Below are 10,898 nucleotides of genomic sequence, written 5' to 3' on the forward strand. Positions count from 1 at the left end.
AAGCGCCGTGCCATGGTTGTTGAACCAACCAGGCGGCACCTCGCCACACCCTGGCCTCGCCTGCCCCAGCTTCAGCTAGCCCAGAGCAACCCGTTGCCGCCCACCTTGTTCCGAAGAAATAAACTTATTTGATCGCTCGGATCCCAGACTGATCTGCACATCTTTCATCTTGCGCATTATCTCTGCATGACTTCGTGCTACTGCTTCTGAGCCAAATCTCCTGGGTCTTAAAGTCTTTTTGTCTGTTTCAGGGTCGTCACGGATTCACGTCACCTCTACCCCTCCAGTCCCCCACTACCACCGTCCAGGGCCACCCGTGCTACTGACACTTACACGAAGAATCTCAACCGCAGTCATGTCATCCGGGCACAGCGTGCGTTCCACAAACTTTCCCATCTGTCTTATCTAACAGCATGCAGGACCCCAAGCTTCTCTACGCCATTGAGGGCGTCAGCGCCTACCAACTCGGCAATGGCCGCGAGGAACCCCTCACGCCCTCAGGTCCCCAGACCCTTTCCCTGTTGATGGTCCCTACCTCTTCAGGCTTCGCCGATCCAAACACTGTGAACTCGGAGGAAGACTTCTATCTCCATCTGCACCTACCGCCGGAGCTCGACCTGCCCATGCCCGCCACAACTCAGATCTATCACCAGCCGCCTACAAGCTACCTCATCCCCCGCTGGGATCTGGGTCCCGAAAGCGGTGCCTTCACCAGGCTAGAATTCCCCGCTGTGGGGAGCAGGCCAGGCGTGCAAGAAGACGTTGACACTTTTGAGACTATCCTTGCGCAATGCACCGCCTTCCTCGAGCGCGCGCAGGCGCCCGTGTCGAGCAAGAAGAAGGAGAGTGACGCTGCACGTGCCAAGGCCAGGGAAGCCGCTGGGGAGGAGCTCCCACCATACAACCCGGCGGACTATGAGCCAGGGCAAGCCTACGCGGCGGGCAGCAGCAGCGCCCAAGCCCAGCAGCAGGGCGGTCGCATCGTTCTCGTCGACCAGGAGGACGGCAGCGTCATTGGCGAGCTCGGTGAAGGTTTCCAAGTCGTCGAGGATGGCGCTGTGCAGCCTGGATCCAAGGACCCTGTCATGGTCGCCCTCCCCCAGGACGGCAGCCAGAACATTGCCATTGGTCCTGCGCCGCAGGAGTACGTGGGCAAGGACATGCACCCGGCGTACAAAAAGTCCACCATCGTGAGCGGTGCGTCTAAGGCGTCGCAGTTGCTTGTCACGACGTCGGACTTTGTTACCCGCACCATGTCGACTCAGGCAGACAACTTTACAAAGAGCACACAGCCCGTTAAGCCGGTGACGTTCCAGCCGACCACCCACGAGCACATACGGCGCATCAACACATTCTCCACAAAGGCAGCTGGTCTCTCGAGTGCGACGGTGGGCACCATCTCCAAGTATGCGCAGAACTTTGGCGCCAGCGTCGGAAAGAGAAAGGACGGATCGGCACGAGGATACGACAAGGACGGCAATCCGATCGATACCTACAAGCCCGGCGTGCTCAACAAGTCGCTCATGGCGTTCAACACCGTGGTGGACGGCGTGGAGCAGGCGGGGCGCAATCTTCTGACGGGCGCATCGTCCTCTGCCACGCAAGTCGTGGGCCATCGATGGGGTCCCGAGGCTGGCGAGGTGGCTGGTCACATCGGCGGCGGCTTCAAGAACGTGGGACTCGTGTATATCGACGTCACGGGCGTCTCGCGTCGCGCCATCCTGAAGAGTGTCGCCAAGGGTATGGTGGTCGGCAATGTCAAAGGTGGTGGCCAGGTCATTGTCGGGGGCGAGGAGGGCGCTACGCCGGATGGGAAGCAGAGCGGCCGGTCCCCGCCCCAGAGCGTGTACGGGGACAATGCGAGCATGGCCAGTGGAAGGCCCTTGTTGAATCGCAATCAGTCGTCGCAGAAATCGGCCATGGGGCCGTACAAATAGACCCAGTAAGGGCGAGGTGGTTGAGCTTGGAAGAGAGGGACATGGTCCGCTAGAGGAGGACGGCAACAATCTTGGACAATAGGAGGTATAGTATATAGCGGAATTGAGTCGGATATGCTCTGTTGGCCTATTCTTAAGAAGACTGGATGATGATACCACAACGATATTCATTGTTCGATCTCACCCTTAGTTGGTCTGACTCGAGGTCAGTCTAGGGTAGGGTGGGGTTGTGCAACGACAATCGCGTCGAGTCGCGCTTTCCGAAAGGTATCTGTACTTGTGCAACGCCCAACAACGCCGACATTGTTCGATCATAGACTGGACTATGCGCCCCTCACAGCATCATTTTGAGTGATTGCCTGCTATGCGCTGGCTCCTTGACACCGACAGCTGGGTTCGTTGCCGATCGTGACCGCACATTCCACCCCTCGACCGCCCGCCCCCATGTGCCGCTTCGAGCTTCTAGGTGCCATCATCCTCATCTTCCACGACATTGCCGACGCCATCAGCGCCCGAAGCTCTCGCCGCGAGGAAATAGAATGCTGCACGAAATCCTCCTGTCCCTCTCAGGGCACCCTTCCCCGCTCCTCCAGCCCGACGCGACATTCCCACCGGGGGTCATCACCCCGTCTGAGCGACAGCTGCTGAGCGCCGCCGCACATCTCAGCCAGACGCACGTCAAGATCATCAATGCTACGCGGGAGATCAGCCGAGACACGCAAGGCTCCATCATTGTGCGAGCCGTCAGCGCCGCCGTGGAAGATGTCCATCTACGGGCCTTTCGGAGGAAGGTCATTGAGGTGGAGGCCAAGATTCTAAACGACGACCCGAGCTACGTCGGCGCGCACAATATCGTTCCCCTCACAGCTGTGGTGGGCGAGTTCTCACAATGGACAAGGCGGATGGACTGGCTCTGGGAGTTCATGCAGTTCATGGCCAACAGAGAGGGGCGGCAGGCGGCGCAAGTCATTGATCATCTCCGGAAAGAGGTGCAGAGCGGCTACAGGGACATTGAAGACACAGCCATGAGCCTTGTGGCAGTTGCGGAGAAGGCGTGGCTGAAGCAGGTCTCTGCGTGGTTGTTGTACGGGAAGCTGCCCAGTCCTGGAGGCCACGACTTCTTTGTACGGATGGCGGACGACGGTGACTTCATTGCGGAGAAGACGATGCTACCGGAATTCGTGACGACCAAGACCGTCACATCGATGCTATTCATTGGAAAGTGCCTGAACCACCCAAAGGTCAAGAAGATGATCGACTCCGGGCTCCGAGGGCTGGGCCAGTTGTCCGTGCAGCTTCGTCAGCTGTCGAGTCTATCGCATCCACTCGATAGGGCGGCCTTCTCGAGGACGATTACTGCCATGCGCTTGGATATTTCCGAGACAACATTGCAGAACATACTTCCACTGAGCAAGGTGGCCGAAATGCTCCAGCTCCTGCGGCAGTTTTTCCTGCTTGGGCGTGGCGAGTTCGCTATGGCCTTGATACAGGAGGCTGACCAGCGAACGCGGAATCGATGGCAGAGAGCAGACAATCTGGCGTACGAGAAAGGTGATGCGCTCAGGAACATTACCGTCAAGGATGGAGAAGTAGCAGCTGTGCTGGCACGGACTTGGGCGGTGCTAACCTCCATGCAAGGCGCTCACGCCGAGGAAGATGAGGAGCAGGAATTGGCACGGGACTTGCTACGCCTCCAAATTGGCAAGACAACTGCGCCAGCATCTCGTGACCCGGGCATAGAACCAGGCATGGAGCTCGACGCTGAGGCTCTGCAGCTGATGGAACAGTCGCCTTTTCGGGACTTACTTTTCTCTGCCCCCGTGGATCTGTCAATCCGACTACCTTCCCCCTTGGATATGGTTCTCACACCTGCAGATCTGCGTCTCTATTCTTGCGCCAACGCATATTTGCTGTCCATGCGCCGAGCTCACATCCGACTCACAGACCTGTGGAAGATCTCGTCGCTGCGGAGACACCATCCCGCCCCGAAAGGAGCCAGTCAGTATGCTGTTGAACTCCGAGAGAGATGGTCCACGCGCATGATGACGATGCGCAGCGTCTGGGTCACGGCTAGTGCTGCCCTATTCTTCCTGGGGGAGACTGAAGCGTACTTCCAGACGGAAGTGGTAGCCGTCCTGTGGGAAGGGTTTCTGGCGTGGCTACTGCAGGGACAGCAAACGAGTCAGCCCTCAAGACCACCCACCAGGGCGACTCAGGAAGGAGGAGAGAGGGAGACTGAAGATGCCAGCACAGATGAAGACGAAGACCTCTGGCTCGACTGTGGTTCGCCCCGGCCACGCCCCAATGAGTCCGGTCTGAAGCCTACACACGACCCGCAGACGATCTCTACCGCGCATGCGCGCTACTTGTCCACTCTCGCCTTCCGCCTCCTCCTGACGCAGCCGTCGTTCACAGTCCCATTACACAGTCTGCTCGTCCACATTGACCACTTGGTCACCCACACTCACCGCTTACACTCAATTTTCACATCCATCGATCTGGAGACCGACGCCGGGGTTGTCGACGCCTTTGCCGACTTGCCGACAGAAGAAGCAGAGGTCACCGCTCTTCTCAGTGGCGTGGAGAAGAGAGTGAAGGACGGAATCGGCAATGTCATAGCCGGGCTGCGGCACTTGGAGAGCGATGCCGCTTTCATGGCCCGGTGGGAAGGTGAGGAGCTCGATGGGGACGAAATGGATGAGGAGGAGAGGTCCTATAGGCCCAGCCGCGTCGGGGGCATCAGTCGGCTGTTGATGAAGCTGGACTTTGGGGGTTGGTTTGGCCGGCAAAGGCAGGACTGGGAGTGATCAGTAGCTCGCCACGGTCATCCTTCATGATGTATGAGCCACGACTACAACTGTATTTACGCGGGGTACTGTACCTTGGGGTACAGTACCCTGGCGAGCCAATCGTGAATTGACGCAGGGTTCTTGAAGGATCTGATACCCGGTCCGCGTACACAGCGATGTTCCGGAACGCGGGCGGCAGGAGACGGGTTGAGAGGCCTATACAATGGGGACCTCCACGATTGCCGGGCCTGGATCAGCGATCTTTCAAGAACCATCTCTGGACTCGGGCGTATGTTGCCCGCAAGGGTCAGCACAGTGACGCAACGACGTACGCCTTGCATGTCAGCGTGGCCCAAGCTGCGATCATCACTCGTCCGAGTTGTGCGGCCCCCAACGTCAAGACAGCAGCTATGAAAATCAGCTTGGGATACCAGATCTGGCAGACAGCTTGCAATTGAGTCGCCATCACGGCCTTTGTGTATAAATAGCGGGATAGGCCCCTTCCTCGAGTCAGGTTTCGAAGATTGCATCACACCAACAATCAAACATCACATCTACAAACACAACTACCATCATATCACCAAACATTCACCATGCTGTCCGTCAAAGTCATGTTCGCCGCCCTCGTGGGCGTTGTTGCCGCCGCCGGCACCTGCACGCCAGGCCAAATTCAGTGCGGTGCTGCCCTGATTGCTGAGCAGGGTAGGTTTTCCTGTTCCTACGTTCGTGTCTTTGGATCGTCAAGGGGATGCTAATTATCAATGCGCAGGCTACACCAAGGCAGACCTCGTCGCCGCCCTCGGCGACAAGGACGTCAAGCCCGAGCTCGCCCTCTTTGAGTGCGGTCAGGCCAACAAGCTCGTGTACGAGGGATCGTACTGCTTGGGCAAGTGTGTTGGCGGAGACGACCCTAACACCATCTGCCAGGGTACGTCTGCCTCCCCATTCCGTGATTTGAAATCTGGTGTTTCCGGTGGCAGTCCTGAGAAAAGAGAGCTGACATCTTCACAGCCTAGGCGCTCCCGCGATCGAGTTGAGCCGTCAGGAAAGGATGGGCGAAGCAAGGGTTGGTGGAGAAGGTTAGGGGCTCAAAGCTGCGCACAAGGGCAGAGAACATGATGTATTAATGGGTGGTGGGAGATTCTAAACCTCAATGAGTGAGGATGGCGCAACCGACCGCTTACACTGATACTTGCGCCTGGGGCAAAGATAATGAAAGGCCATACAAGCCTTCGCAATTGGTCTTCAGAATTTCTCCCTAGTCCCGTCGTATACAAAACAGTGTTCACTTGACTCTGCGCTATCTTGCTCACTTCCATCCATCTAACGGCGTCTTCCCCAGAAAAAGGCGTTGGCACCGACGTCGCCCCCCAAGTCTGTATGGTCCCTTAAAAAGGGGGAGGTTGGCGAATGAAACAACAACAACAAGACTTCTAACAACGGAGAGCACTGATCCTAGGAGCATTGCAATCATGCCTTGTTCCTGGTTGTATATTGATATTAGTGACTACTGACACAAGTGTCCTTGCATAGGATATAGACAAGGGGCTGGCAAGCAAAGGGTCAACGATACGATACAGACGGTATTTGTGCGGCTTGTTAAGCCACACTCGTCATACATTGTGTATCCTGTGCACGTATACAACGGCCCATGGTAAAAGTCGTACTCGAGAAGAAGCATCGGTGAGAAGCCGCCATGCAACGTCTGGAGCCCTATCCTTGTAAGTACCAACTGCCACAGCCCCCATGCTAAGGTCAGTACAGAGGTGACGTACACTGAGCAAATCAGCTGTTATGCCTGCCGCGTATGCAGCGGTGGTGTGGCATGAGCAGGGCTATACAAAGAAACGCGGTGTGTGCAGTGTGTCAGCCCCAGTATAGACTATAGACGGCCCGTCAAGGGATGATCCCTGTTTCACTACATATAATAATTGCTTGGTTACCAGAAATACACCGTCTACTCTCATCGCTGGCTAGTGATACGGCAATACTCCAGTATGATATGATGAATTATGCCACAACGACATGATGGAATAGGTGGTTGCTAAATCTACCATTACTCATTTGCTCGCTTGGATGATACTCTGCATCCCACAATGTTCTGTCTGTTCCCGAATATGCTGTACATAGTCCGCTCCGCCATTCTCCGACGAGCGTTGTCTGTTACTCTGTTCTTTTAACGACGTGTCGTAGACGCGACACGGCCATCCGCTTCCTGGTGCGCTTCTAGTACACCGATACCGAGCGGTGTGTCCGTAGAGGTGTCTTTGCGTGCATTTCGGACCGCCTCCTCCCAAACACCCCCTTCGCCATACCGCGATGCGACTGCGCATCACCGGACAGGGCTCTGTTCATTTTGTAGGCTGGCCGGACGACGTGCCAGCGGGCTTTGATGGAGTCGTCCACCAGTGCGATGAGTCCAGTTGCGACGATTACGCTACATATCGTCAGCATTGATTCCAGGGTGAATGGATGGCAGAAAACTTACTCGGCAACATCGGTCATTGCGTCTACAATCTTGGGGTCGCTGATCCACATGAAGCAAGGGGGTACCCATCCTCCAGCCCATTCCTCCGCCTCGACCTGGTTCGGGCTGCGCGTCTCAGGCGTGATGTGCGCGACGCCATGGCCCTTGCCGTCACGGATGAGGTGGAACGAGGTGATGTCTAGGTTCTCATCGACGACACGCTTCCATGCGTACTTGTGCCCCCACCACTCGAACCCGTAACGCGTCCCGTGCCGGTCGTGTATGCGATCCACGTCCACACGGGCGTAGTTGCTGAATTCCAGCTTGATCGAATTGGTGGGCACCAGAGACGATGCCGGGGGCGGTGGTGGGTTGTCCCTCAACCACGAGTCGGCGCGCATGCGCATGGAGCGGATCGACGCAGCATCCCATGATGAAGTTGTCGCGCTGCTCCCCGTCGAGGGACGCCCGGCGGGGGTGTGATTCGAGTTGATGCTTGATCGACGGAAGGGGTGCTTCAGTGAGTGGAGGGCGGAGGACATGGATCGCTGGAAGCCAGGTCGGGATGTGGGCGGCGCCTGTGCGTATGCTCGTTTCGAGTTGCACACTTCTCGGCCCGAGTCCCGGCAATATCTTCGCAGGGAGAACTCGCGACGGGCCAGGTCGTGCATGCGCAGGTGGAAGAGCTGTACGGTGATGGGCCTGCGACCAGTGCATGGCACAATGGTGTCGATACGCAGATTCATGTTCCCGTCCGGCGTCAGATCGTCGTGTCGTATCGACAAGCGATCTAACGAGGGGAAGAGCCGGCTGAAGGAATCTGGTGTCGATGGCCGAACGAGAGGGTCGATGATATCGGCTTGATATTGCGGCAGCACCGGGGGGATATCATCGTCTGTTGGCACCGGGGGCTCATCCTTCTTTGTCGCCTCACCCTCGTCGTCGACATTGGTGCTCTCCAGGGAGTCTGTGTCTGAGAAGACGGAGTTGTAGGTCTCGACAGAGGCAGAGGACAGAGTAGGATAGTCGTCGGCATATGTGCGTGGCCGCGCCATATCACGCTCTGTCTGTGGCCGTGCTTGCCCCTCCACGTGATGGTGAACACGCTTGAGACTGGGGCCTGAGCACATGGATGAGGGACCTGCTGGATGAGAACCACAGGAGCAATCCGAGCTGTGAGCTGATGCTGATGTTGATGCTTCTGTAGTCGAGTATGAGTCGCACGGCGCTATGCTTATACAAGGTCGGTGTATGCTGTTGCTCTTGCTCATGGTGGGTGGTAAGCGCCGGGGGGGGTTATTAGTATGATCAAGATGGGGTGGATGCGTTAGGCAGTAACGGGACAGGGCGATGTGATAAACGCAACGGATGAGGTAAAATTGATCAGGCAGAGAAGCACATGTGGCAGACATGGTGACAGCCCCGTGGGTGTGTGTCTGTTTTTACATCGCCAGTCACTTGTTGACTTGGGCACGCAGGCCGGCAGGCAGCTGGCCAATGTGCAGCGTGCACTCGCATGTCACTCACAAAAGCCACAGGGCCGTGTCATGGCTGATGGGGTCTCAGTCAAATAAAGGCAGGCAGGGGTGCTCTGCCTCCGACTCATGTTCGCCTCGTGACAATGCGCATAGGGGCTTAACGGCTGGCCTATTCTGGAAACCCAAGCAGTCGGCCAAACGGGTGCAGCCGCTCCCCGTCCCGGCCGCGCAGTAGGCAGAATGGACGTGGACAGCCGCCGGATGATCGCCGTACTGTAGTTACTCAGTGGCCTGACTAACTGTCAAGAAGTACGTGGGGAACGATCCAAGAGGTGGCTTGTTTGGTTAAGCTCCTTGTCTAATCAGCCCGCGAGGTCACGCCACGGCTGGTTGTGTTGCTGTGCTGTGCGCAGCGCAGCGCAGCGCAGCGCAACAATGCCTCATCAGGAGTCTCGTTGGTGCCCACGGGCCGACCGCTCATCTTGGCTTGCAAAGGGAAAAAATGACGAGAATACGTGTCTTGGGCAGGGCCATGCCTATGGAAAGGCCTCACCCACTGCCACCCCACCCTTTGGCTCGACGTAGCATCTGTTCGCGCCGATGGAGGTGCTGCAGCTCTGATGCAAGGTTCACTGTAGGAACGCTGTAGGAACCGGCGCTGTGACGATGGCCGGCAGCAGTGACGGTCCACGGTCCGCGGGGACGACCCTGGATTTCTGTCACGATATGGTTTGATCGGAGGAGACCGCCGTGGTTTTGGTTCGGGATCAATTTTTTTCACGAGGGGATTAGCAATGGTGGTGAGGGTCAAGGATCGAAACAACGTGATGTGACGATGTTTCGGGAGGAATCGCCTGACAGCAGCACGCTGGCTCGCTCCTTCCGGCCCTCTCCCTGACACGTGCCTGCATGGGCTGCGGCGAGTGCATAAATTATGCGAGATATTCCTGGTTCATTATTATATTAATTATGCACAGTTTTTGTCTCCTGCCTGGAATCTGGATCATCAACTTATCAAGCTTGAACAGCTTCACCTCGTCACGTCGCATCACCTCACATTTCATGGACACAACACACACATTCTCGTCAGAACCTCATATCAACCCGCTCACTTGGTCCTGTTTTGCCCACTCGTCGATCCGCCTTGCTGACCCACCACCAACCACCAGAGCATGCCCACTCATCGTCATCCCGCGTCCCTCACCTCTCTTACCACGGTCGCAGCGCGACGCCAACAAATCGACCCAATCCCGTCTCATTGACGCCTGACCACCCAGCCCAACGACTTCACGATGCCCTCAAGTTCATCATCGGCACCTAATCGCCAAGGCAATGCCTCCTCTGCTTGATAGGTCTTGCGTGGTCGAGGCTTCTACACGAGTGCTGGAAGCTGTGTCCCAGGCACGCCTCATGCACGCTGCATGCACGCCGATACAAATGGTGTAGCCCGCCATATGGCAGTCTCTCATTCGTCTCGAGGTGCTGAGCAATTCTCTCGGAGCAATTGTCCTTTGAATTCTCTGATTTCTCGTAGGGCAGTGTGCTGCAATCGAGTCCCGTAGCGTCACCGCGTTGGGCAGCGCCCTTCCCAAGCTTGAGAATGTGAGACCGACGTCCGTGTTGTCTCAAAACGACGTCTTGCTGCAGCTCGCAGGTGTCTGCTCTCGTGCGCGGTGCCAGACCGCTTACACTGATTGCATCACTTAACGTTAGGCGAGCAAGCCAAGGTCAGGCGGACGGCCTGGCCAAATATTGGCACGAGAAGTCCGCAGCAAGAAAGGTGTCTTGTCTCATTTCGGTGTGAGGCACCGAGGCTGGCTCACATACGGAAATATTACGCACAATACCGAGAGTCGCCCCATTTTCGACCTTCACGACGGCCAAGGGCTTTGGACAGGGTTCGCTTCCCAAGGCGTCGACGACTCGACATTGAGGGACTTTGCAAATGAAGCAATCTTTCCGAGTGGATCTCGCCGTCAAAAGTTCGCTCTGACGCCGCTCATCGGCGCAGTCGTTCCCGGAGTACCTAATAGCGTGATAGATCGCGGCCCACCAATAATTATCTGATCCTCGTGGCCGCCGTTATCAGATCTGAATTTTCCGTGCCATGCTCCGTGTCGGCCTATCCTATAGACCACCACCCCCCCCCCCCCCCCAAACACCCACCCCCAACCCCCCCCCGAACAAAAGACAAAAAAAAACCCACCCAGGCCGCCGCCCGGAACAC

The 10,898-nt window shown here is 56.9% G+C and overlaps 4 protein-coding genes across 4 annotated transcripts; 3 read left to right on the forward strand and 1 right to left on the reverse strand.

Moving 5' to 3' along the window:
- Positions 1-351: 351 nt before the first annotated feature.
- On the forward strand, positions 352-2,077 carry F5Z01DRAFT_663145 (senescence-associated protein-domain-containing protein). Its single transcript, XM_046264015.1, has one exon. The coding sequence runs from the start codon at positions 414-416 to the stop codon at positions 1,935-1,937; it is 1,524 nt and encodes a 507-aa protein (XP_046115514.1). The 5' UTR covers positions 352-413; the 3' UTR covers positions 1,938-2,077.
- Positions 2,078-2,476: 399 nt separating this feature from the next.
- F5Z01DRAFT_627092 (gamma-tubulin complex component protein) lies at positions 2,477-4,744 on the forward strand (the record flags this gene model as incomplete). The annotated part of the gene is made up of 1 exon (XM_046261521.1): positions 2,477-4,744. One exon carries the CDS (start codon positions 2,477-2,479, stop codon positions 4,742-4,744), a length of 2,268 nt encoding a protein of 755 aa, XP_046115515.1.
- Positions 4,745-5,319: 575 nt separating this feature from the next.
- F5Z01DRAFT_691930 (uncharacterized protein) lies at positions 5,320-6,039 on the forward strand (the record flags this gene model as incomplete). Its single annotated transcript, XM_046266170.1, has 2 exons — positions 5,320-5,428; positions 5,496-6,039. 2 exons carry the CDS (start codon positions 5,320-5,322, stop codon positions 5,843-5,845), a joined length of 459 nt encoding a protein of 152 aa, XP_046115516.1. The 3' UTR covers positions 5,846-6,039.
- A 913-nt stretch (positions 6,040-6,952) lies between these two features.
- F5Z01DRAFT_683188 (uncharacterized protein) lies at positions 6,953-8,464 on the reverse strand (the record flags this gene model as incomplete). The annotated part of the gene is made up of 3 exons (XM_046265825.1): positions 6,953-7,163; positions 7,215-8,260; positions 8,285-8,464. The coding sequence occupies 3 exons, from the start codon at positions 8,462-8,464 to the stop codon at positions 6,953-6,955; spliced, it is 1,437 nt and encodes a 478-aa protein (XP_046115517.1).
- Between the last annotated feature and the right edge of the window lie 2,434 nt (positions 8,465-10,898).

Source organism: Emericellopsis atlantica (assembly GCF_019669845.1).
Source record: "Emericellopsis atlantica unplaced genomic scaffold F5Z01scaffold_26, whole genome shotgun sequence".
NCBI classification, from domain to species: Eukaryota; Fungi; Ascomycota; class Sordariomycetes; order Hypocreales; family Bionectriaceae; genus Emericellopsis; species Emericellopsis atlantica.